The sequence below is a fragment of the Equus przewalskii genome, chromosome 13 (genome assembly GCF_037783145.1).
Source record: "Equus przewalskii isolate Varuska chromosome 13, EquPr2, whole genome shotgun sequence".
NCBI classification, from domain to species: Eukaryota; Metazoa; Chordata; class Mammalia; order Perissodactyla; family Equidae; genus Equus; species Equus przewalskii.
The window spans coordinates 34,880,463-34,907,243 of NC_091843.1; the positions used below are offsets into that span (position 1 = coordinate 34,880,463).

At 37.6% G+C, this 26,781-nt stretch overlaps 2 protein-coding genes across 2 annotated transcripts; both read right to left on the reverse strand.

Annotated features, from left to right (window-relative positions):
- Positions 1-1,456: 1,456 nt before the first annotated feature.
- On the reverse strand, positions 1,457-9,967 carry PCDHB5 (protocadherin beta 5). The gene has a single exon (XM_008519681.2). The coding sequence runs from the start codon at positions 9,727-9,729 to the stop codon at positions 7,342-7,344; it is 2,388 nt and encodes a 795-aa protein (XP_008517903.2). The 5' UTR covers positions 9,730-9,967; the 3' UTR covers positions 1,457-7,341.
- Positions 9,968-17,419: 7,452 nt separating this feature from the next.
- Positions 17,420-23,822, reverse strand: PCDHB4 (protocadherin beta 4). Its single transcript, XM_070570592.1, has one exon. The coding sequence runs from the start codon at positions 21,298-21,300 to the stop codon at positions 18,913-18,915; it is 2,388 nt and encodes a 795-aa protein (XP_070426693.1). The 5' UTR covers positions 21,301-23,822; the 3' UTR covers positions 17,420-18,912.
- Positions 23,823-26,781: the final 2,959 nt, after the last annotated feature.

Consider the following 26,781-nt stretch of genomic DNA (forward strand, 5'->3'; position numbering starts at 1 on the left):
TACATTGGTTTAAGTTTATGTTATGGCCTTGTTTGTGTGGTATATGTTCTGTGAGCATTTGAAAAGAATACGTATTCTGGTATTCTTGAGTGGGTGTTCTAGAAATATTGATTAGATCCTGTTGGTTGATGGTGGTGAATTCTTCTGTATCCTTGCTGATTTTCTGTCTAGTTGTTCTATCAGTTGTTGAAAGAGAGTGTTGAAGTCTCCAACTTTAATTGTGAATCTATTTCTCCCTTCAGTTCTATCAGTTTCTGCTTCACATATTTTTTAACTCTGTTGTTTGGTGTATACATATTTAGGATTGCTATGTCTTCTTCCATCATCATTATATAATGTCTCACTCTGTTGTTTCTTTGTCCATCAAACATAATTTAAAAAACACAAAGGAGAATGAAATTTTATTCACCATATTTTTATTTACTTTCTTCTTTCTTGATGTTCCAAGATTCTTTTTTTTTAAATTGATTCTTTTATGTTTGGAGAACTTCCTTTAGCCTTTCTTTTAGGGCAGATCTACTAGCAACAAATTCTCTTCCTGAAGGATATTGTATCTGGATATAGGACCCTGGGTTGGCAGTTCTTTTGTTTTAGCATTTGGAAACTATTGTGCCACTTCCTTCTGACCTCTGTGGTTTCTGATGAGAAATCTACTCTCATTCATTGTTATTGACCTATGGATAATGTGTCATTTCTCTCACTGCTTTCAACATTTTTTCCTTTTATTTAGTTTTCAGAAATTGGACTATGATATCTTTTGGTTTGGATTTTTTTGATTTATCTTGTTTTGGATTTGTTTGGTGTCTTGAATCTCTGGGTATGTGTCTTTTGCCAAATTTGGGAAGTTTTCTCTTCTCTTTCTAGGATTCCAGTGAGACAAATGTTAAATCTTTTTGTATTGTCTCAGAGATCCCTGAGGCTCTATTACTTTTTTTTACAGTCTATTTTCTCCCTGTCATTCAGATTGGGTAATATCTATTGTTCTGTCTTCTAATTCAATGATTCTTTCTTTGTCCCCTCTGTTCTGTTAAGCTCCTCCATTGTGTTTTTCATTTCAATGATTGTATTTGTAATTTATAAAATTCCCATTGATATTTCTTTATATCTTTTTATTTTTGGCTCAACTTTACATTTCTTTGCTGAGACTCTACTTTTTCATTTGTTTCAAGCATTTTTGTAATTTCTCATGGGAACATTTTTTGAAGTCCTTTTAAAAATCTTTGTCAGATAATGCTAACATCTCTGCCATGTGGGTGTTGGCATCATTTAATTGTCTATTTCATTCACTTTGATATCTTTGTGGTTCTTGGTATGACCCAGATATTACCTTCCTAGATGTGCATGTGACCAAAAGGAACTCTTGCCCAAGAGCATGAGGAGATATATTCAAGAATGCTTATAGTAGCATTGTTCATAGTAACAAAACTCTTAGAGCAAAAACCAATGAACAGTAAAGTGAATTTAAAGGTAAAGGTGTATTTCTACAAAGGAATATTACAGAGCAGTATAAAGGAAGGAACTGCATTAACATGGGTGAATTCAATACCACAATGATTGAAAAAAGCAAGCCCATAGATGATCCATACTACATGAATCCATTTATATAAATTTCAAAAGCAGACAACACTGAACAATATATTATTTAGAGCTATATGCATATCTGTTGCAACTATAAAGAAGAAAAATAATAAAAAATTCAGGATAGTGGTTGATTTTCATGAGGATGGGAGATGTTATGGTGGAAGCACACAGGGATTCCAAAGTCTTGGCATTGTTCTAATTCTTAGGCTGGATAATAGGTACATGGGTGAACTCTTCATTATTTTTATTTTAAATTGCACATATATATTGTATACACTTTCTTTGATGTTTAATAGACTTCAAAATAGAAAAAAGTAAAACCAAAAAAGCAATGTCTCTGGGATCAGGCTCCCTGGATTCAAATCCTGATCCCACCACTTAGTAGCTAAGTGGCCTTGGCAAGTTACTTCAATTCTGTATGCCCCAATTTGTTGATCTCTAAAATGAGGACACCAATTGTACTATTTTTTGAGGATTAAATGAGATATGTGTAAAGAATTTAGAAAATGGCTAAGTGCATAGAAAGTGTGTAATAATAATAATACATTATATATAACATATAATAAGTTTAATAATTATTATTTCCCCCAAGATCTCCCTTCAAAAACATTAAGGCTCATTTCTAAAGAAATAAAAGGAATTTTTCTGGAGAACACTAGGACTTTTGGTGGAGATTTTGGAATCCCAGAATAAAAGCTTTTGTATCCTGGCATTTGAAGAGCCACATCCTAAAAAGAGTTCTCTGCCCATTCATCACAATACATCCTAAAGTAAGGTCTGGTGTTTTACAGACCTGGCCCTGCACTGTCTCACACAGAGGACTCTGTCAGAATTTCCACTCAGGACAGGAACTTGGGTGCAGACCACCCTATTGTACAAAAGCAGAGAAGACTTATAAAACAGCAACTCTTTCACAACAGCTACTCAGTTCTTCTTTCTTACAGATGAACAGATAATAATGGCTCACCAGAGACAGGGAAACCACCACAACAAAGAAAAACAAAAAGAGAAATGGAACCTGCAGGAAACAGATCATTCAGGAAATAAAGTGAACTTTGAGAATCTCAAGTGATCCTGTGGAAAAGACACAATCAGATAATAAAAAAAAACTCTTAGGGATTTAAATATGATAGTAAAATTAAAAATTCAATAGAAATACTCAAAATAAAGTGAGGGACTCACTTTAAGTGAGGCTGTAGAAGGAAAACCAAAGATATAAAATAAAAGAGAAATATAAGAAACAATTGACAATGCTCAATATCCAACAAGCACATGTCTCAGAAAAAAATAGCAAGATAAAGTTAGGAACACAATTATCAAGGAAATAATAGTAGAGATGAAATAATCCCAGATATAAAAAAGCATGAGTTGTTAGAATATATAAGACATCGAATGGCATATATAATACATAAAACATCAGTGAAGTGAAAGAGAAAACTAAATGCATTTTCTCATGTGCAGAGATTCAGAAAGTTTATTTTTTGGGCACCCTCTCTTAGGAAGCCATACTTACTCTCCTACACATACATACTCTCTTAGTAAACATTCTATAGCAGGGAGAGGGAATAAAATAAAAGAAAGGAGGAGATAAGGGATCTATCAAACAATGGACTCAACTAAGAGAAGAATGATGACAAGGTGACAGTTTTATGCACGATTAGAGATCATTTAGTCCAGACGGAAGCAGAAAAGTAAAGCACTTCAGGTAGGAAATATGTGAATTCTTGATTTAAAAATATTTGAAGATATGGTAAAGCGAATTGATGGAGTCTAAAATGGTGAATCTATTTGATCTTGATTCTAGGAACATTCTATTTTCAATGGCATGAGAGAAAAACTGTAAATCAAAAGAGCAGGAAATATAGTCCTTATCACTAAGTAATATGGCTCTGCAATGAACAATATATTTTATTGTGATAAAAAAGAAAAAATATGCCTCCTTAACCATTTTTAGGGGTACAGTTCAGTAGTATTAAGTATATTCACATAATTGTGAAACAGATCTCCAAAACATTTTCATCTTGCAAATTGGAAATTCTATACTCATTAAGCAAAAACTTCCATTTTCCTCCTCCTAGTAGTTCCTGGTAACCACCATTCTGCTTTCTGTTTCTCTGAATTTGACCACGTTAGATACTTTATGTAAGCGGAATCATGCAGTGTTTGCCTTTTCTCTACTGGCTTATTTCACTTAGCATGAGGTCCTCAAGGTTCATCCATGCTGTAGCATGTGATAAGCTTTCACTCCTTTTCAGGCGGAATAATATTCCAGTCTCTGTATATGCCTCCTTCTGTTTATTCATTCATCCATAGATGGACATTTGAGTTGCTTCTACCTCTTGCCTATTGTGAACAGAGCTGCTATGAACATGAGTGGAAAATATCTCTTTGAGACCCTGCCTTCAATTCCTTTGGATCTATGCCCAGAAGTGGGATTTTGCTGGATCATACAGAGGTTGTATTTAAAAAATTTTGAGGAACCTCCATACTGTTTTCCGTAGCAGTCACACCATTTTACAATCTCGCCAACAGTGCACAAAGGTGTCAATTTCTCCACATCCTGACCAACACTTGTTATTTTCTGTTTTTTGATAGTAATAATCCTAATGTTTGTCAAGTGGTATCTCATTATGGTTTTGATTTGCATTTCTCTGATGATTAATGATACTGAGCATCTTCTCATATTTTTGTTATTTCATCTTTGGAGAAATGTCTATTCAAAAATATCTGTCCATTTTTTAATCAGATTACTTGATTTTTTTTTTTTTTGAGGAAGATTAGCCCTGAGCTAACATCTGCCGCCAATCCTCCTCTTTTCTTTTTGCTAAGGAAGACTGACTCTGAGCTAACATCTGTGCCCATCTTCCTCTACTTTATATGTGGGACGCCTCCCACAGCATGGCTTGACAAGTGGTGCATAGGTCCGCACCCAGATCCGAACCAGCAAACCCCGGGCGGCAAAAGTGGAATGTGCGAACTTAACCACTGCGCCACCAGGATGGCCCCTGGATTACTTCATTTTTTGTTATTAAGTTGTAGGAGTTCATATATATTCTGGATATTAGCCTCGTATCAGATATAGGATTCTGAAATATTTTCTCCCATTCCAGAAGTTGCCTTTTCACTCTGTTGATTGTGTTCTTTGATGCACAAAAGTTTTTAAGTTTGAGGTAGTCTCATTTGTCTATGTTTGGTTTTGTTGCCTATGCTTTTGGTGTCACATCCAAGAAATCATTGCAAAATTCAATGTCATGAAGGTTTCCCCTTATGTTTTCTTCTAGAAATTTATTGTTCAATGAACAATATTTTGAGAAAGAGAAATGCAGCCCCTTACAGCTCGGAACTGACCTGACCCTCACAAGTAGGCCATGATCTTCTCCTGTTGAACATAAACAACTTCACAGAACAACAACATCATTAAAGGCCATTGTGACCCTGAAGGAACAAAACCAAAATAAGATGATTTCATGATCATGCTTGAGCAGAGACAAAAACAAGGACATTGTACAAACAATAACCAAAACACCAGAGTCCCCTTTCCTGGCTATTATGAGTAAGTGCTGGTTTGTAAAAAGCCAATTACAGCTTTAACTTCACTTTGTTCTTCTCACCTCCTAAATAAAATTCATTAAGATATCCAACCATAGAATTACCCCCACTCTCTGAAAGCATTCAATCCAGAGCTACCCCCACTTCCTTGAACCCTACCCCAAATCACTTAACACAAGCCCAAATCCTACAACTCCTATGTAAGACTCTGTTACTAAGGTGACCTAAGGTTCCCCATGGTGTGCAGTTTCCCTCAGTACAAGTCTAAACCCAACTTTGTTCTGACATAGTGTGTTCCTGGTGATCTTTGGCTGCAAGGCCAAAGATAATACATGTGGTCATTAAAAGTGAATTTTTAATATTGATTTTCAAGTTCTAAAACAGATCTATAGACAAAACAAGGAATTCTTAGCTATAGTTGTAGAGCCAAAAATGTGATCAACCTTGACTATATAGAAGTAAAAGTTCATTTGAGAGAGGTTTGAAAGTGTAAGGAAGAAACAAGTAGTAGGAAAAATAAGAATTCTGTTCTTTTCTTTCATACAAAAAAGATCAAAAGAAACTGTTGTTAGTGGAACAATAAATGGAGGTTTCAGTTTGAGGAGAGAAGTACCAGAAAACAGTGAGCTTGCTATATGTGAAGGATGGATAAGAGAGGTTTTAAGTGTAGTAGTTACTAAACAATAATAGCAGGAGATTAATTGCTTAAAGTTTATGAAAAAAGTTACAAACATATTCTTTAGTTATAAGAAAGTAAATACAAAAAGAGCTAGAAAATAAAAGGTTTAAAAGTGCTTTCCAATGAGATACAATGAAAAACAGACGTACAGATGTTGGCAAGAATATGGAGGAACTGGTACCTCCAGACACTACTGATAGCAGTGTATGTGGATACAACCACTTTGGAAAATACTTGGAAATATCTACTAAAAGTGAACATGTACTTACTAAATGAGCAACAATTCCACCCCTAGGTATATACTCAACAGAAATGTTTGCCAAAGACGCGTACAAGAATGTTCATAGTAGTAGTATTCAAACAGCCAAACCTTGCACCAACCCAAATATCCATCTACAAGGGTAAGAAATTGTGAAATATTCATATAGTGGAACACCACACAGCAATGAGAATGAAAAACTAAAATTAAAAGCAGTGTCATGGATAAATGTCATAAACATAATGTTGAGTGAAAGAAGTCAGACACAAAACAATTCATACTCTACCATTACACCTATATAAATTCAAAACGGGCAAAACTGTAGTATTGGAAGTCAGGGCATTTGTTACACTTGGGCTGGTAGTGATTTTTAAGGGGTAATTTTTATGGCCCCTAGAATGATGGTAATGTTTCATTTCTTTATTAAGATGCTGGTATGTTCACTTTCTGAAAATACATTGACTGAACATTAAAGATTTGTTCACTTTTCTGTATATATGTTATAATTCAATAAAACTGGTTTTAAAAAAAAAAAGTTTGGGGCCCGCCCCGTGGTGGAGCAGTTAAGTTCGCGAGCTCTGCTTCTGCAGCCAGGGGTTTCACCAGTTCGAATCCTGGGCACAGACATGGCACTGCTTGTCAGGCCATGCTGAGGCAGCATCCCACATGCCACAACTAGAAGGACCCACAACTAAGAATACACAATTACGTACCGGGGGGCTTTGGGGAGAAAAAGGAAAAAAATTAAAAACTCTTAAAGAGAAAAAAATGTTTGCTAGTGCAGATGAGAGCTAAGAAAGAAGAGTAGATAGAGTATTGCTTTTCATCATATTTTCTCACATATTACATTTATCATATGCATGTAATGCTTTGAAAACAAAATTAAAGAAAACTATGTAAAAACTTTTTATTTTTGCTATTTAGCATCAAATATACTTAGAGTGCGATAAAACAGAAGGGATAGAATACAGAGAAAAACAATTAACCTTTGATTTTACTAAGAGAGTTCCTGGCAACGAAAATGCACAAGAGGAGCAAAAATTTCAGGAAAATGAGCAGCATGCATGGATTTGGAATGGCACTCTGCAAATAAACACGATGTAGAATTGAGTTTTCTAAAATTCGACAGGATAAAGTTCAATGGACATGTTCATCATGAAAGGGAAATCAAGGCTATACCTTAAGGTGAGATTTTTCTCCATTATGCTCTCAAATTCTGTATCTGGGGAAATTAGAGATAAATGACATAACATGGTGCATCATAATCAAATCCTTAGGTGAATCCAAAGCTATTCCGAAACGTGGAGTTTTCCTCTATTTCTTGGCCAGCGCTCTGGGGTGGGAGGTTGGGGAGAATGGGCTTCAAGAATTTGAACTCATTTGACTCAGAGCCTCCTGTCAGACATATCTCATACTGGTAACTGTGGGACAAGGTCCCAGTACCGGTAACGTCCACCAGGTGGCCCGGAAAGGGGCCCTCGGGCACCGAGCAGCCACCCAGCGACGCGGTCCTGCTCCTCCTGCACAGCCGCACCGCGACGAACAGCAGCACCGACAGGAGGAAGAGCGACGACACCGACGCCAGCGCGACGACCAGGTAGACGGTGAGCGGGTCGGCCCGCGCCTGCTCGGCCGCCGCCTCGGGCAGCGGCAGGTAGGGCTGGGAGAAGCCGTCCACCAGCAGCACGTGCAGCGTGACGCTGGCCGAGCGCGGCGGCTCGCCATTGTCCCTGACCTGCACCAGCAGCCTGTGCTTGGGCGCGTCGCGCTCGCTCAGCAGCCTGGCCGTGCGCACCTCGCCGTTGTGCGGCCACACGCCGAACAGCCCGGGCTCCGTGGCCTTGAGCAGCTGGTACGACAGCCAGGCGTTCTGGCCCGAGTCGCCGTCCACCGCCACCACCTTGGTCACCAGGTAGCCCGCCTCGGCCGCCCGGGGCACCAGCTCGGTGCAGGGCGCAGAGCCGTTCTGCAGCGGGTACAGCACGAAGGGCGAGTTGTCGTTGGCGTCCAGCACCAGCACGCGCACCCGCGCCTGGCTGCTCAGCGCGGGCGAGCCGCGGTCCGTGGCGCCCACGCCGAACTCGAAGGCCTGCAGGGCCTCGTAGTCCAGCGACCTGAGGGCGAACAGGTGGCCGTTGTCGGCGTTGATGGACACGAGGGAGGCCAGGGGCAGGTGCGGGTCCTGGGGCGGCAGCAGCGAGTAGGTGAGCTGGGCGTTGGCGCCTGCGTCTGTGTCCGTGGCGCTGACGCTGCCGATGTGCAGGGCGGGGCTGTTGTTCTCGCGGACCCAGAGGGTGTAGGAGGTTTGGGAGAAGGCCGGGGCGTTGTCGTTGACGTCGGAGACCAGCACGGTTATGTTGTGCTCGGTTTTTAGCCTGGGTGTCCCCAAGTCGGTGACCGTGATAGTGATGTTGTACTCCGCCCGGCTCTCTCTGTCCAGTGGCCTCTCTGTCACTAGGGTGTAAAAGTTCTTGAATGTGGGTTTCAAGAGAAAGGGGAGGTCGTTCTGGATGGAGCAAAGCATCCTTCCGTTGTCCCCGGAGTCTGGATCAGAAACACTGAAAACAGCAACTACAGTCTCTGGGGAGTTTTCTGGGGTAGAGCTGGCCAGCGTCGACATGGTCAGTTCAGGGGCGTTGTCGTTCACATCCACCACCTCTATCGCTACGGTGCATTTCCCGGAGAGGCCCCCGCCGTCTGTGGCTGCAATCTCCACGTTGTAAGATTGAATTGCCTCAAAATCCAATGCCCTTTTCAGACGAATTTCTCCTGTTATTTCGTCTATTACAAATGGTTGAGTAATTTCATTGCCTTGGAATAGAGAGTAGGCTACCTTCCCATTCGTTCCTGCATCTAAATCTCTGGCGGAGACAGCGACAACTAAGGAGTTTAGGGGGCTGTTCTCCGGGACCTGTACCTCATACAGCGACTGTAAAAACTCAGGGGCGTTATCATTGATGTCCACGACTTCAATGCGGACTGCAGTGGTGCCGGACCTGGGCGGAGCCCCACCATCCAGAGCTGTGAGGATTAAACTGAGCTGGGGCAGCTCCTCACGATCCAGCGCTTTGTTCAGCACCAGCTCTGGGTATTTTCTGCCATCTCCGCGATTATGAGTGACGACGTGAAAATGGGAGTTGGGGCTGATTGTGTAGTTCTGAACAGTGTTGCTACCTATGTCAAAGTCCTGAGCTATTTTCAAAGGAAACACAGTCCCTGGCCGGACGATTTCTGGAATTTTTAGGAGCATTTCCCTTTCTAGGAACTCTGGAGAATGGTCATTTATATCTGTGAGCTGCAGATCAGCTTCAAAAAACTGCACTGGCTTTTCCAGTAATAGTTGGAAATGCAGTATACAAGGATCTGTCGCCCCGCACAGCACCTCCCGGTCTAGTTTTTTATAGAGAAGCAAATTCCCGGTCTTTATATCCAGCTGCAAGAGCTGTTTGTTTCCTTTGTAATGGATTCGCGCGCCCCGAGTGGCCAGTTCCCCCACCCTGAGCCCCAGGTCTTTTGCCAGGTTGGCCACAAAGGAGCCACTTTCTGTTTCTTCTGGCATGGAATACCTAATTACTTCAGAGCCAGCCTCCCACAAAAGCAACAATATAGCAAGAAAGAGAACTTGCCTTTTCCATGGCGTTTTTGTTAGCGCAGTCCCCATTGTTCAGATCCGACCCAAGGAGGTGCAGTTTCTTCAACTCCGGTATACAATCAACCCAGATGATTTGTTAAATAACCTCAAATTAGATCTTTCTGAAACACTTGCACTAGAATGATGCCCTCTCTGAAGATCTCTGCCCCTAGATCTCACCTAAAATGCTTCCTTCTTCTAGGAAGCATTCAGAGTTCTGACTCCCAGCTTAATGGCGTCCCGGGCATCCACAGCGCCCTTCATTCAGAATCCTAGCCTGCAGCGCCACCAGGCGTCCGTATTTACTATTGCATACAGTATTTGCCGTTTCCTTCCAAACTTGAACTCTGATGTATATCAATATCCTTTTAAGTCACAGAAGTGTTCCCCATCTTAACTCCAATTCTTAGTTACTGGAAGTTCTAAATAAACATTTGCTGAGTTAGATTTCAGTGAAAAAATACTTTTCAGAACAAACTAAAATGATATATTAGTATTCCTCATAAAAGTATCTTTGAGTACGCAAAGAAACTTTCTCTTGTGGGTCTCTTACTTGATTATATTCAAGAAATAAATGATAATGGATGTTTTAAAAAGTTTACAATTTTATGAAAATGATTTTTATTTTGAAATATATATCAGAAAAAGGCACAAATCAAAGGTGTAAAATTCAATGAATTTTCACCAAGTGAACACGTTCCTATGAGCAGAACACAAATTAAAACTAAAATGTTACCAAAACCCTAGAAGCCTTTTCCCGTCATTGTCTGGTCGCTAGCTTCCCCGCTAAAGGTAAGCACCCTTCTGAATTCTATCATAAAGGGTTTTTTGGTCTTTTTTCTGAACTTTTGTACAAATGGAGTTATAGAATATTACTCCTTCATGACTGGCTTCTTTCACTCAAGATTACGTTTGTAAAATTCATCTGTTGCACATTGTCCTAATTTATTTTATTCTCCTGGCTTTGAATTCTATTGTATGACTATACTACGACTTGTTTATCCATTCTCCAGTTGATGGACATTGGGTTTTCCAGTTGGGGGATATTTTAGTAGTGCTGCTATGAACATTCTTGGACATGTCTTTCGATGTGTATCTGTGCATTTATGTTGAATATATTCCTAGGAGTTAGATTGCTGTATGTTAAGATGTGCACCTATATTTAGCTTTAGCAGATATTGCAAAACAGTTATCAAATGAAGTTTTATCCAAACCAGCAAAGAATGAGAGTTCCAGTTTCTCCATATTCTTGTCAACATTTGATATTGTCTTTTAATTTTAACCACTGTGGTGATATCATATTGTGACTTTGATTGACACTTCTCTGAAGATTAATTAAATTGAGCATACTTTTTGCATGTTTATTGCTCATTAGGGTGCATTCTTGTGAAGTGCTTTTCAAGTCTTTTGTCTATTTTTCTATTTAGGGCATTTGCCTTTTTTTTTAACAACCTTTAGAAGTCCCTTATATGTTCTGGGTATAAGTACTTTTTTAGAAGTATGTATTGCAAATATCTTCTTCCACTCTGTGGTTTGGATTTTAACTCTCTCATGGTATCGTTGATGAACAAACTTCTTAACATTGATTTAGCCTAATTTGTCAATACTTTTAATTTGTGGTTAGGATTTTTGTGTTCTCTTTAAATCTTTGCATACTCCAAGGTAACGAAAATATTCTTGTATGGTATTTTTGAAAAATTACTTGACACATTTAGAACTATAATCTTCCTGAAATTAATTTTTTATATGAATGAGGTTAGGGTCAAAATTATTTTTTTCATGTAAACATCCAAATGACTTTGCACCATCTATTGAAAAGATCCATTTGCCTTTGTTTCTGAAATGTCATTTTGTCATAAATCAGATGACCATAGGTCTGCTCAAGACTCTTATTTTCAATTTTTCTCTTCATTTATCCTGCAATACCATAGTGTCTTAATTTCTATAGCTTTATGATGGGTTTTATTATCCGATAGATAAGTCCTCCAGTTTTATTCTTTTTCTTCAAAATTGCTTTGGTTATTATTGTTCCTTTGTATTTCTATGTAAGCTTTAGATTCAGCTTGTCAATTTTCATACAGAAATCTGCTGAAATTTTAAGATTTTACTGCATTTATAGATGCAATTGGAGAGAATTGACATATTCCCAACATTGAGTCTCCCAACTATTTAACATTATATATCTTTCTCTTTAACTTGTCTCAGTAATATTTTATATTTTTCAGTGTAGAAGTCTTAGGCATATTGTTAGATTTTTTTCTAGATATTGGTATTTTTGAAACTACTGTAAATGATACCTGAAATTTTAAATTTCCTGGTTTTGTGGCTATATAGAAATACAATTTATATTTGTATACTGACCTTATATCCAGAGGCATTGCTAACTTCATTTATTAATTCTAATAGTCTGTGGATTCTTTATGACTTTTTGTGTATACAATCATGTCATTTTTTAAAAAGACATTCTTATTTCTTCCCTTCCAATCATTGTGTCTTTTTTTTTCCTTTGCTTATTCCACTGGTTAGGACCTCTGGTAAAACACTGAAGTGAAATAGTAAAGGCAGGCATTATTGTCTCATTCTTGATCACTGAGGGAAAATTTCCAATAATTTACCATTAAGGATAATGTTTACTGTAGGTTTTAAAATACACTCTGAAAGTTCCCTTCCATTTTTAGTTTGCTAACAATTTTACCATGAACATATGCTGAATTTTATCAAATGACTTCTTCTGAATCCATTGAGATAATCATATGATTTTTCTCCTTTATCTGTTAATGTGATAAATTATAGTGATCAGTTTTCAAATATTCAATTGCATTTGTATTCCTAAAATAACACAATTTTCTCATAATTTATTATTTCCCTTTTATATGTTTCTGAATTTTATTTGCTGATATATTTTTTAGAATTTTTCTATCTATGTTTATAAAAGAGATTGGTCTGTAATTTTCCTTTCTCATAATGGCCTATTCAGGTTTAGATGTCATAACCCATTGAAGTTATGATGGCACCCAAATGATTTGGGAAATATTCTATTTTTCTGTTCTCTGAAAGAGTTTGTATAAATTGGTGTTATTTCTTCCATAAGTATTTGGAAGAATTCACTAGTGTGAATTCAAGTGGCATGGTTTTTAATAACAAGTTTAATTTATTTAATAGATATGACTAATGAGATTTCCTATTCTTGTTTCAGTTTTGGTAAATTGCGTTTTTAAAAGATGTTTTCCATTTTATATAAGTTGTCAAATTTATTGGCATAAAGTTGTTCACAATATCCATTTTAATTTTTTCATGTCTGTAGGATTGGTAGTGATGTTCCTTTTTCCTTCTTGATATTAGGAGTTGATGTTTCCTTTTTTTCTTGATTAGTTTTACTAAGAGTTTTTAATTTTAATAATCATTATGAAGAATCAACTTTCAGTTTTATTGATTTTTCTCTGTTGTATATTTGTCATCAATTGCATTTACTTATGTTTATGTGTATAATATATATGTTACTTTCATCCTTCTTTATTTTTGTTTGATTTGTTTCTTCAAGCTGTTCAAATTAAAGCTTAGATTATTGATTTTTAATTTTTCTTTTCTAACATAGGTATTTAAAGTTTTTAAATTTCCCTCTAAGTACTGTTTTGATATATCAGACCTTAATTTTTAACCAGTTCAAAATATAAGGAAATTTCTACTGTGATTTCTACTTTGACCCTTGGATTACATTATTTAATTTTGAAATATTTTGGTATTTCTTGTTATATTTTTATTTCTGTTTTAAGTCCACAGTCAAAGAGCATACTCTGAGTTACTTCAATTCTTTAAAAAAATCTTTTGAATTTTGCTTTATGACCCACAATATGGATAATTTTTGTATATTCCATATGCACATAAAAGAATATGTATTCTCCACTGTACCATGTATGTCAGTTTATTCAAATATAATTATTCTGCTGTTCAGATCTTTAATATTCTTTTTCTTTTTGAGGACGATTAGACCTGAGCTAACATCTGCTGCCAATCCTCCTCTTTTTGCTGAGGAAGACTGGCCCTGAGCTAACATCTGTGCCCCATCTTCCACTACTTTATATGTGGGACGCCTACCACAGCATGGCTCGCCAAGTGGTGCCATGTCCACACCTGTGATCCGGGCAGGCGAACCCCAGGCCGCCAAAGCAGAACCTGCGAACTTAACTGCTGGGCCACCAGCTGGCCCCTTTAATATTCTTAATCTGTTTGTGTGTATGTGTGTGTCTTCTTATTCTATCAGGAATTGAGAGAGTATTGTCTCCTACTATGATTTGGATTTATCTATTTCTCATTTAGTTCTCTCAGTTTAGCTTTATATATTTTGTAATTATCTGATGGGGATATATTCAGTCTTAGAACCAACATATTTCTGGTAGATTTACTTCTTTATCATTATGAAACATCTGTCTTTATCTCTAGTAATGCATCTTTCCTTAAAGTCTCCTTTGTCTTATGTGAGTATAGCTACACTCGGTTTATTTTGGTTAGTGTTTTTATTATATATCTTTTCATATTTTTTAACTTTCAACCTTTCTGTGATAGCACACACACATACCTTTAGATGATAGCATATTATTGAATTTTTCTTAAACCTAGTCTGACCATTTTGGTTTTTTAATTGGATTATTTAATCTAATTGCAATCAATGTAATATTTGATATATTTCTGTTTATATTTACCATCTAATTTTTTTCTATGTGTCAGTAAAATTTCTTTCTTCTTTTGGATTATCCAGATAATTGTTATTTTTCATTTTTTCTTCAATTAGTTTTTTAGTTATTCTTTTTTTTTCTGCTGCTTCTTCTCCCCAAAGCCCCCCAGTACATAGTTGTATATTCTAGTTGTAGGTCCCTCTGGTTGTTCTATGTGGGATGCTGCCTCAGCATGGCCTGATGAGTGGTGCCACTTCCCCACCCAGGATCCAAACTGGTGAAACCCCAGGCCGGTGAAGTGGAATGCACAAAAATAACCACTCGGCCATAGGGTTGGCCCTTTTAGTTGTTCTTTTAGCAATTATCCTAGAGATTATAGCATGCATCTTTGATCCACAAGTCTAATACAAATTATTTAATGTTACTGCTTCCATGATAATGCTTAGAACCTTAGAACTTAACTATTTATACCATCTGCCTTTTACATTATTAGTGTCATGAATTTAAATTTTATATATTTTTTAAATCCTCTAATAAACTGCAACTTTTGCCTCGTATGATCAATATCACTTTATCTTTACCCCGACTCTTGCTCTAGTTCTTCCTGCCAATCTGTGATTCCTGCAGGACTGTTTTCCTTCTGCATAATAAATTCCACTAAAAGGATTTCTTTTAGTGCAGATGTGCCTGTAATTAATTCTCTCAGTTTTTCTTTGTTTGAAAACTTCATTTCTGAAGGATATATTTTCTGGTAATAGAATTCTAGTCTGGTAGGTTTTTTTTTTTTTTTTTTTTCAGAAATTTAAAGACATCATTCTTTTGTCTTTTGGTTTCATGATTTATGTTGAAAAGTCAGTTCTCCATGTTATTGCTGCTCCTGGAATAGTAATGTATCATTTTTATGTGGTTGCTCTTAAGATTTTCTCTTTGACTTTGGTCTTCAGCAGCTCTCCTATGATACGCCTACGTGTGCTTTGTTCTTTATTCTCCTAATTGGGTTTCATTGAGCATCTTGAGGGGTGAAGGCTTTTCACCAATTCTGGAAAATTCTTGATTATTATCTCTTCAAACTGCTTATTCCCCATTCCTTGTCTCTGTTCTCCTTCTAGGATTACAATCGTATGTATGTTAGAGTTTTTCATTATGCCCCACATGTCAGTAATGTTCTTGTCTGTATTTTTAATCATTTTATTCCTCTCTGCTTCTATTTGGATATTTTGTATTGGCCTGTCTCGCATTCACTAATTCTGTAGTCCTTTACATTTACCAGGACATTAAACCACCTAAATAATTTTTAATTTCAAATATTATATTTCTCAGTTCCAGAATTAATTTACATTTTAAAATTTCACTTCTCTGGAGAAATTCTCCTCTATCTATTTTCTCTATTTCTTATTTTTAACATATTAGTCATACTTATTTTAACATCATTGTCAGTGAATTGTAGTGTCTGTTTCATCTGTGGGTCATTTGTATTGTCTGTTTTATTTCTAGGTTTTATTCATGTCAACCACTTTTTTTATGTGCATGCCTAGTTATTTTATTGAATGCTGAATGTTTATGTAAAAAGCTGTCCAGGATCCAGATGATAGTATCTTCCTCCAGAAAGAGTTCAACTTTTCCTTGGGTAGTTCGATAGAGTCATGTCTGTTCAGATTGTCTGAATCCAAACAGGCACAGTGTTTAGTCAGGCTCTTTTCGGTCCTGATAAGCACCTGGCCCTCCAGGAATTTCACTCAAGACCTTAGTGTATTCTCCATAGTCCCTTACCATGGCAGCTCCCAAACTGAAATCTTTGTGCAGAAGGACTATTAAAACTTCACTCTGCTTTTCAGAAAATTTCCACTTAAGTTTTCAGTCTTCATCCCTGGGATGTCCCTGAGTTTACAAGTATCCTGAGGGGGAAAACTGGCCTTGAGCTTGAATCCTCCAGTTTACCAAAGGCTATTGAAGTTACTCTATCCCTGGCAGGAGCCTTTTGTCTGTTCTCAGGCTTAGCAAATTTCCTCAGGGCAAACTGATTGTAGGAGTCAGTTCACAGCTCCAAGGATTTTCCCTTTCAGGAATCTGAGCCTCTTCAGTTCTTATTATATCATCTGCTGTCTGTTGCTTCAAGTGGATAATGTCTGAATTTTAACTACTTTTAGTGGTCATTTTTTGCTCTTAGATAATCCATCTAACCCGGAAGCGTAATTCCACTAAATATGTGCATAATTTTTAACTTCAGACTATTTAAAATCTATATTTTTACAACTTTTCGTAGTAAAGAAAGAGGGAGTCTTAAAGTGATGGAGGCTCCATTGCCATCAGTAGAATTTCTGTCCCCCAAACGGCCTGTGTCAAACTCACTATATGCTGTGCCTAAAATAATAACAAAGGAATTGTAAAAATTGCATGTATTATAGAAGCATTTGAGAAACTATATGATTGAAAACTGTGTTATTATCCAGGTATTTGACCTCCATTCTCTATTTTTGTTTTGCAACAATGGAATTAGCCTATTTTTCAGAAGGTGTACATTTTGTGGAAGTTATTTGAATCATGTTTACTACTAACTTCTAACAATTGAATTTCAAAATGTGGATCTATTCTACACCAAAGTCTGGTGGTGATCCCTAAGCGGGTAAGGAATGGTCCATGCTTTATGAATACACACAGTAATTCATAAAGTAATACATGAAGTAATTCACAAATTTACTCACATAAATAAATAAAGGTGGGTTTTGGCTGTTTATTTGGCCAATCTCATTTGGGTGATTATACTAACTGGACTTTCCTGGCATAAACAAAAAAAGTGAACTTAGATTTTCATAATGTTGAAATATATTGGTAAAAACTTCCATCAGATTTCTTGCCATTATATAGAAAATCTATTTTATTTAAATAGCTAATAATAAGTAGAGAAATCATTAAAGGTGACTACCATATTTATGTCTTATATATCTGTTTGTATTTAATTTTGTTCTCATTTTTTATCACCCTCTAATTTCAATTTTTAGATTAGATGAAGGCTAAAACCTATGTTTCAAGAATAACTTAAACAGTCAGTAATTTTCCCTTTTTATTTTACTATATCCTTAGGAAAAAAGGTAATTCAGGAAAAAGTGCAAGTAATTAAATTCCAGTAGGATGACATTTGAGATTTAAAAATAAATATTAGATTATAAAGCAAGCTCTTAAACTGCTCACATTGTGCCTAAAGTTTAACTAAGTGGTCTTATATCCATACAAATTTAGTTGGAAACCATGTAATCGGCTTACATGGCTTATTGAACACAACATAAAACAATTATAATTCAGATAAGTTCATTTTTTATCTTATTTAATTTCTGTTTCTATTCTTATTGTCCTAAAGGACAAAATAATGCTTATTTCTTACAAATGAAAGTTCCGTATAATTAAAAAGTAAATTTACACAAAATGTCTGAAAGCTACATTGAAGAACAAAACAGAAGATAACTTGGACATCAAAAATAAATCATTATTTTGTTGATAAAAGCTGTCCATGTCTGCAAAGTAACTTAAAGTAAAAATCTGATATCACCTGATAATCAGACTTGAACAGAATAACCAAAACTCAGAAGAAATTCTCTGGCTCTTTTGAAAGGTGCGGAGAAGCTATAGGAAAACCAAGAGAAACATACATTAAACTACACTAGAACTTCTACTTATAGGGCAAAAGGAAGGACAAGGAAGTGTATAATGCCCTCCAGACTCTTAAATCCTTTGAAAGGACTTAGGGTTTATTTAAGATTCTGAGATTAATTTAAAAAGATTTTACCAAGCAGTGACTTAGTTTTATTTAGTGAAAGAGAAGTTGAATTATATTAAGATTTTTCATTCATTATTATTTATAAATGAGAATAATTTTTTAATTTTGGTATTAGTATGGAGCACTTACAACATGCTAGGTAAGTAGCAACCAAATAAATAAGATACTCTCTAGCATATGTTGTGCTCACAATAGGAGAAAGTCGTGATTTTAGTGTATTAATATTTTAATGAAGTGTATGTTTACGTACAAGTTGGGAGAAACAAGTTACGTGCTCACGGCTATTTAGGGGGATACTCCAGTAGAATAGTCTACAAAAAAGGCCTAGATAGCTATAAAGAATTTCAAATAATCTGGCCTTGTAAAGATAAAGTTACATGGTAAAGACAAGTACCATAAATATATGGAAATACACGATTACAAAAAGCTTTAAAATTTTTCATTAAAAAGACATTCACTAATTAAGAAGTTGATTTAAGTAAAATTTCTTCTTATGCCACTTGAATAATGTATAGTTATGGAAAGATTAATCGCCAAGAGAAGGTAAAATACAAAGAAAATACATATTCAATATCCAGCATAACTAAAACTGCTAAGTGCAATGAATATTAATAAAAGGAAGAGATTTAGCATGGTCAGGGACATGCATAGCTTTGGAATAGAGGTATCCATATTTAGACGACAATACAATTTCTTAAAAGAAAGGCATTCAAGTGGGGGTTAGGTTTGCCAAAACTAAGGGGAGGTTCACTTAACCAAATACAATACTTAACTGAATACAAAGCTATTCCTGCAGTTGGAGTTTTCTTTAATCTCTCTCTCAGCGTCCTGAACCAAGAGGTTGGGGAATATTGGCTTCAGGAATTTGAACTCACCAGTCCCAGGGTCTCCTGTCAGACACACCTCATACTGGTAGTTCTGGGACAGAGTCCCGGTGCCACTCACGTCCACCAGGTGGCCCGGAAAGGGGCCCTCGGGCACCGAACAGCGACCCAGCGACGCGGCCCTGCTCCTCCTGCACAGCCGCACCGCGACGAACAGCAGCACCGACAGGAGGAAGAGCGATGACACCGACGCCAGCGCGACGACCAGGTAGACGGTGAGCGGGTCGGCCCGCGCCTGCTCGGCCGCCGCCTCGGGCAGCGGCAGGTAGGGCTGGGAGAAGCCGTCCACCAGCAGCACGTGCAGCGTGACGCTGGCCGAGCGCGGCGGCTCGCCATCGTCCCTGACCTGCACCAGCAGCCTGTGCTTGGGCGCGTCGCGCTCGCTCAGCAGCCTGGCCGTGCGCACCTCGCCGTTGTGCGGCCACACGCCGAACAGCCCGGGCTCCGTGGCCTTGAGCAGCTGGTACGACAGCCAGGCGTTCTGGCCCGAGTCGCCGTCCACCGCCACCACCTTGGTCACCAGGTAGCCCGCCTCGGCCGCCCGGGGCACCAGCTCGGTGCAGGGCGCAGAGCCGTTCTGCAGCGGGTACAGCACGAAGGGCGAGTTGTCGTTGGCGTCCAGCACCAGCACGCGCACCCGCGCCTGGCTGCTCAGCGCGGGCGAGCCGCGGTCCGTGGCGCCCACGCCGAACTCGAAGGCCTGCAGGGCCTCGTAGTCCAGCGACCTGAGGGCGAACAGGTGGCCGTTGTCGGCGTTGATGGACACGAGGGAGGCCAGGGGCAGGTGCGGGTCCTGGGGCGGCAGCAGCGAGTAGGTGAGCTGGGCGTTGGCGCCTGCGTCTGTGTCTGTGGCGCTGACGCTGCCGATGTGCAGGGCGGGGCTGTTGTTCTCGCGGACCCAGAGGGTGTAGGAGGTTTGGGTGAAGGCCGGGGCGTTGTCGTTGACGTCGGAGACCAGCACGGTTATGTTGTGCTGGGTTTTCAGCCTGGGGGATCCCATGTCAGTGACCGTGATGGTGATGTTGTACTCGGCCTGGCTTTCTCTGTCCAGCGGGCTCTCTGTTACCAGGGTGTAGAAATTCTTGAAAGTCGGTTTTAGAATGAACGGCAGATTATCTGGAATAGAGCAAATCATCTTTCCATTGTCTCCGGAGTCTCTATCTCGAATTCTAAAGATAGAAACTACGGTCTCAGGAGCATTTTCTGGGATGGAGCTGGTAAGTGAAGACATGGTCAGTTCAGGGGCGTTGTCATTCACATCCACCACCTCTATGACTACAGTGCCTTTTCCAGAAAGGCCTCCTCCATCTGTAGCCTCAATTTCCACGTGGTAAGATTTAATTTGTTCAAAATCCAATATCTTTGTCAGTCGGATTTCTCCTGTGACTTCATCTATTGAGAAAGTTTGTTTAATTTCATCTGATGCTTGGAACAAGCCATAGGAAACGCTCCCGAAATTTCCAGCATCGACATCCCTAGCTAAAACTGTAAGTATTGGGGAGTCCACGGGGCTGTTTTCCAGGACCTGCACCTCATATGTGGTGTGCACAAACTCAGGAGCATTGTCATTGACGTCCATGATCAGGATTCGCACCATGGCGGTGCCAGACCTGGGTGGAGTCCCACCGTCCAGCGCCATGAGGGTCAAGCTGAACTCAGGCTGCTCCTCTCGATCCAGCGCTTTGTCCTGCACCAAATCTGGGTATTTCTTGCCCTCACTATGATTTCGAGTGAGAACGTGAAAGTGAGAATTGGAGCTGATAGTGTATTTTTGAAGACCGTTACTGCCCACATCCAAATCCTGAGCTAATTTTAACGGAAATATGGTCCCTGGCTGGCTATTTTCCAGTATTTTCAAGAGAATCTCCCCATTCGGGAATACTGGAGAGTGGTCATTAATGTCCTGGATTGATAATTCTCCCTCAAAAAATTGCATTGGCGTTTCCAGGAACACTTGGAAATGCAGTACACAGGGTTCAATGGGGCCACATAGCTCTTCCCGGTCTAGTTTCTCCCTCAAAAGCAAATCTCCAGTCTGACGATCCAGCTGCAAGCGCTGCTTGTCATCGTCACACACCACCCGGGCCGACCGGGCGGCCAGTTCCCCTATTCCCAGGCCCAGATCCCTGGTCAGATGGGCTACAAAGGAGCCGCTCTCTGTTTCTTCCAGCACAGAATAACGAATAGGCTCGGAGCGAGACTGAGACAAAAACACCATCAAAATAAAGGCCATCACTTGCCTGTTTGGTTGAATTCTCTCTAGCGTCTCCATGTTGGAACTCGGGTTGTTACGTTCAATCCCTTCAGCAACCACAAAAAGACTAGAGATAGTCAATTCTGATTTCTTGCCTCGTGGAATTATCACAGAGCTGCTTTTAATTCTAAATTTGTTGAGTATATCTCTGCTCAAACTCTGGTAAACCAGTGCTGCTGGCAAAGCTTCTTTCGAGTGTTTTTGATTCCGTCTTGCAACAAAGGAATACGCGAGCTTTTTAGGGCTCCTTATTCACAATCTTAGCCTGCAGCGCCACCCTGCGTCTTGATTGAGAAATTAATCTTCTGAAGTTGCAGCGAATTTTGAAAGCGTCCAAATGCAAGCCACTTTTTAAGGTGTATAGAACTTTAAAAAACTTTGGTATCCCATTAAATTGCATAATTTATAAGCTTATTCTATTACATTGCATAAGCTAGAATAATTGTGAGCACAAAGTAAGAGGATATCTCCGTCTCCCCACACCCTTATCAGTGGGACTGCAAAGAACTTCTATCTCCCCTTTGCATAATCTAACTAGGGGAGGTAAACTCTTATAAAATTACAATTCAAAATAGTGATAGCTGTTTATTTTCAACTACACGAGGAATTTATGATGATGTGAAAGTTTGTCAAGGAGTTCTGTACCACATGGTCTCAGGGAGACTAGTTTTCAAAGGAAAGGTTCTATTTCCCTACGCTGGTGTGCAAATTGTAATACAGTTGAATAAAGAGGCATCTTGCTTGGTTATAAGTTCTTTTACAGCATGAGCCTACATTAAATTTAGAAGGAAGTCAAATAGTATTAGATTCAGATTCTTAGACCTGGAGAAGAAATGAAAGGGCTTTTCTAGATCAGAAAATGAAGCTCAGAGGGTGATAGCACTTGATTATTCTACTTGACTATTATCAGGATAATGTCAAGGCAAATTCAAGTGAGTAAAAATCATAGAATTTTGCTAAGATAAAAGACTTTAAGCTTAATCTTACTTAGCTAGATAGATATCTATATTTTATAATGAGTTTGCTGCTTACCACATTGATCCTTTCTATCCCAGATAGCATATTCCTCCACTAGCTGATTTGGGGAAAAATAAGAAGCCCTGATTTAAAACATTTTAATCTGCGAGCAAACAGTGCCTCAGACCTTGTTTACTCATATTCGGTGGAGACGAGAGACTTGTTTATAAAATGGCTTCCAGCACACTGTGCAGCTATTGAGATTGCCCTGATATAGAAAGTCAACTGAGACACAGCCATTTTGGGGGGTACAATTAGTTTATTAATGGAGTACCACATATCTTGACACATATGATATTTCCTCCCCTTAAAAATCTTGTAATTTAATTTAATTACTTAATTAAACTAATAATTTAGCATTTATAATTCATGTTGAATGAATTATTTTAAAAGCATGTCAATAATCTTAGATTCTGATAGTGATAGAAAGTGTTAGGAAAATTATTTTAAAAGAAGCCTGGATATAGTGGTCATTCAATAAATATCAGTTGAATAAATAAGTTAATTAATCCACTGTAATGATTCTATTTCTACATATGTAAGAAGATTATTGTCAGGTTATATCTTCAGCCATTAACATGTCTGAATTTGAATATAGATTCTGAGAGATGCGAGCACAATGCACGCTAAGCACTACTCAATTAAATTTACTTTGATTCTAGTTCTGTTAATTCCTGCAATAGATTTAGCGATGACAACAATAATGATATTAATACACTTTAGAATTTCTTTCACATTTAAGGCAAATAAGAGGAGATACAATATGTATCAACATTAGGTACAATAAAAAATAAGAAATAACATATACTGAAAAGAATAAAAAGAAAGAATATCATTTTAGATATAAATGGAAAACAAATCTCCTGAGCAAAACAAAGAGCAAATTGTTCATAATATAAGTAAGTTCTAGTTAGATTCAACTTAGAGTTCAGAACAAAATTCAAACTATATTTTGTTTACTTATTTCTATATGTTGACAGAGCAATAGTGTTGCAAACCAGCTCTTTCAGTCCCTTTTGTCAATCCAAAGCAAATGAAATCTAGATGGTATTAACATATATGTCTTATTATATGTCAGATACTATTCTAAGCATTTTACATTTATTAACTTATTTTATCCTCCAAACAACCCTATGAGGTGGGCAGTCTTATTAGCCACATTTTATAGATGAAGAAATTGAGGCGTGGAGAATTTAAATAACCTGCCCATAGTCACACAGCATGTGAAATGGCAGAGCTAGGATTCAAACTGTTACAGTGGCTCCAGAATCCATTCTCTTCTCTTTCTGAGTGGAACTGGAGAGGTGAAAAACTTTTTAGTTTATTTAGATCCAAACTTCAGCCTTGCCTTGAGTACATAGATATCATAGGTGAATTATATTTGTATTCAAATTTTCAATTAATATAAGAACGCTTAAAATGGTTTGCCTGCCTGTAGAGATAGGTACCAGCAGAGAGAGGTGCTTACAAAACTTAGAAATTGGAAGGAAAACTAATAGTGTTTTGTTGAGATCATTAATTAGGTAAATAAAAAAATTTGAGTGACATAATGAATTTCCTCAAATGTTAGAGAAAAAAACCTATGTGTAGATTTTTTAAAATGTTATCAGGATATAATGTTAAAATCAGGAAGAGTGGCCAAAAGGATAGCCTAATATATTATGTCATGGATTATTCCCCCAAACTGCCAAACTTATCAGAAAAAAAAAATCTACTATATTATACCTGCATGGAAGAGGAGTTAATGATATAAAGACTGATCACTTGAAAAACCATTCCATTCCAGTCAGGAAAGGTGCAGTATCCATTCTGAAGGATTCATGCAAGGTAACACCATTGGTTGCCAGACCTGAAGCATGATATTTAATATTTTCTTTCCATTTTGAATATACAAAGAGAGACAGATTAATTAGAGGAGTAGTCTGGAAATTAAATAACAGCTTTAATTCCCCCCTGGTAAAATATAGGTGAGAACTTTAAATACCATTGAAGGAAAGAAAAAAAAATCATTTTAAAGGAATTTGAATACGAGTAGTCCTAAGGTTCAAAATGCTAAATCGATACTTTCAAGTTTTGAATAGTCTCACTTGCTTTAACAGAAGTGAGAGAATGTTTTTTAAACTTCATGGTGACTCAAGGGCAGTTTTGTTCCTAACTTGAAGGGAGAAAGTAGAAGGAGATTAAACATTAATTATTGAGAGAAAGAGATAAATTGGTGAAATAGGTAATTAGATTTTAACTAGTATTTTTAGTTCAGAATCAAAATAGTATTATTTCAAAGTATTAAGCTAACATTAATAATTGGTTAATATCAATGGTTTGCAGATTTTATTAGAAATTCTTATAAATGGAATTATCTTTTGGAATTTTTCTACTAGATAAATTAGATACATGAGCTGACCATTTGAATAAAATAACTGTAAAGCAAATAATACTGCTCACTGGTGAAAGCAAACTAAGATTTAGTATCAGGTAACCTTCCAAACTAAACTTACAAGATGTTTTTTAAAAACATACTCTTTGAAATGCAAATTTAGAAAGGAGATATTTGAATAATTACAGAGTGTGGCTTGAGAAATTTGTGATGGAATCTAAGACAATTTCTAATAATTTCTTGTAGTGCATGTTAAATAAAAAGATAGTATTTATATGTTTCATGTATCAAAATATTCAAATATCTAATGTCTAACTTATAATACATCCTTAAAATCAGGAGGTGCGACTCCTCCAACTTTGTTGTTCTTTTTCAAGATTGTTTTGGCTATTCTTCGTCCCTTGCATTCCCATGTGAATTTTAGGGTCAATTTGGCAATTTCTGCAAAAAAAAGACAGTTGGGCTTTCGATAGGGATTCTATTGAAATTGTAGACCGATGTGGGGTGTATCACCACCTCACGATGATAAGTCTTCCAGTACATGGACACTTTCCATTTACTTAGGTCTTCTTTAATTTCTTTTGGTGATGTTTTGCAGTGTTCAGTGGAGAAGTCCTGCACTTATCTTGTTAAATTTATTCACATTTTATTCTTTCTGATGCTATCATAAGTGGAATTGCTTTCTTCACCTTATTTTTAGATTGTCCAAAGCTAGTGTGTAGACATACAGTTGATTTTTGTAATACTGATCTTGCATACTCCAACCTTGCTGAACTCCTTTATTAATTTTAGTAGTTCTTTTTTGTGTGGATTCCTTAGGATTTTCTTTATGCATGATCATGTCATCTGCAAATATACTTTTATTTCTTCATTTTCATTCTGGATTATTTTATTTCTTTTTCTTGCCTAATTGCCCTGGCTAGAATTTCTAGTATGATGTCATATAGAAGTAGGGAGGGGGGACATCCTTGTTTTGTTCCTAATCTTAGGGGGAAAGGGTTCAGTCTTTCATTATTAAATCTGAAGTAAGCTGTGGGTTTTTATAGTTGCCCTTTATCAGGTTGAGGACACTCCCTATTATTCCTAGTTTGTTGAGTGTTTTTATCATGAAAAGGTGTTGCATTTTGTAGAATGCTTTTTCCATATTATTGGGATGGATGTATGGTCTTGTCCTTTCCTGTTAATATGGCATATTGCATAGATCGATTTTCATGTTAAGTCAACTTTTCATTTCTGGGACAAATGCCACTTAGGGATGGTGTATAATTCTTTTCATATGTTGCTGGAGTCAGTTTGCTAATATTTTGTTGAGGATTTTTGTATCTATATTCATTAGGGATATTGGTATTTAGTTTTCTTTTCTTGTGTTATATTTGTCTGGTTTTGGCACCAGGGTAATACTGGCCTCATAAGGAATTGGGAAGTGATACTGCTCTTTTTTTTAAAATGAGTTTTTGAAGGATTGGTGTTAATTCTTTAAACATTCAGTAGAATTCACCAGTGAAACCATCTGGTCCTGGGCTTTTCTTTGTGGAAGGTTTTTTGATTACTGATTAAATCTTGTTGAATAGGATGAGACATTCAGGATGAAGAAATCTATTTCCTGGGGTTGGCTCAGTGGCATAGTGGTTAAGTTCACATGCTCGCTTTGGCAGACCCAGGTTCCCTGGCCTGGATCCCAGGGGTGGACCTATGCAGCGCTTACCAAGCCATGCTGTGGCAGGCATCCCACTTATAAAATAGAGCAAGATGGGCACAGCTCTTAGCTCAGGACCCATCTTCCTCAGAAAAAAGAGGAGGATTGGCAATGGATGTTAGCTCAGGATCTTCCTCAAGAAGAAAAAAAAAATAAAAGAAAGAAATCCATTTCCCCAGCAAGACAGAAATTTAAGCAAAAAAAAAAAAAAAAAAAAAACCCTTCAAAATGACAATATTTAGAGAATACAATTTTAATTTTTTATAAATCCCAAATTGTTCTAGAAGTTGAGTTTCTTACCAAAGACTTTCCTTATGGACAGCCCATATTAGTTAGAGACAATTCAGAATCTTCAGAAATCTGAACCCATTTGTCTCTGATATTCTAGTCAGAAACCTCTCACATTAATAGT

Excerpts from the sequence above, each read along its gene's own strand:
- PCDHB5 (XM_008519681.2), bottom strand. The coding sequence starts at position 9,729 with ATGGGGACTGCGCTAACAAAAACGCCATGGAAAAGGCAAGTTCTCTTT.
- PCDHB4 (XM_070570592.1), bottom strand. The coding sequence starts at position 21,300 with ATGGAGACGCTAGAGAGAATTCAACCAAACAGGCAAGTGATGGCCTTT.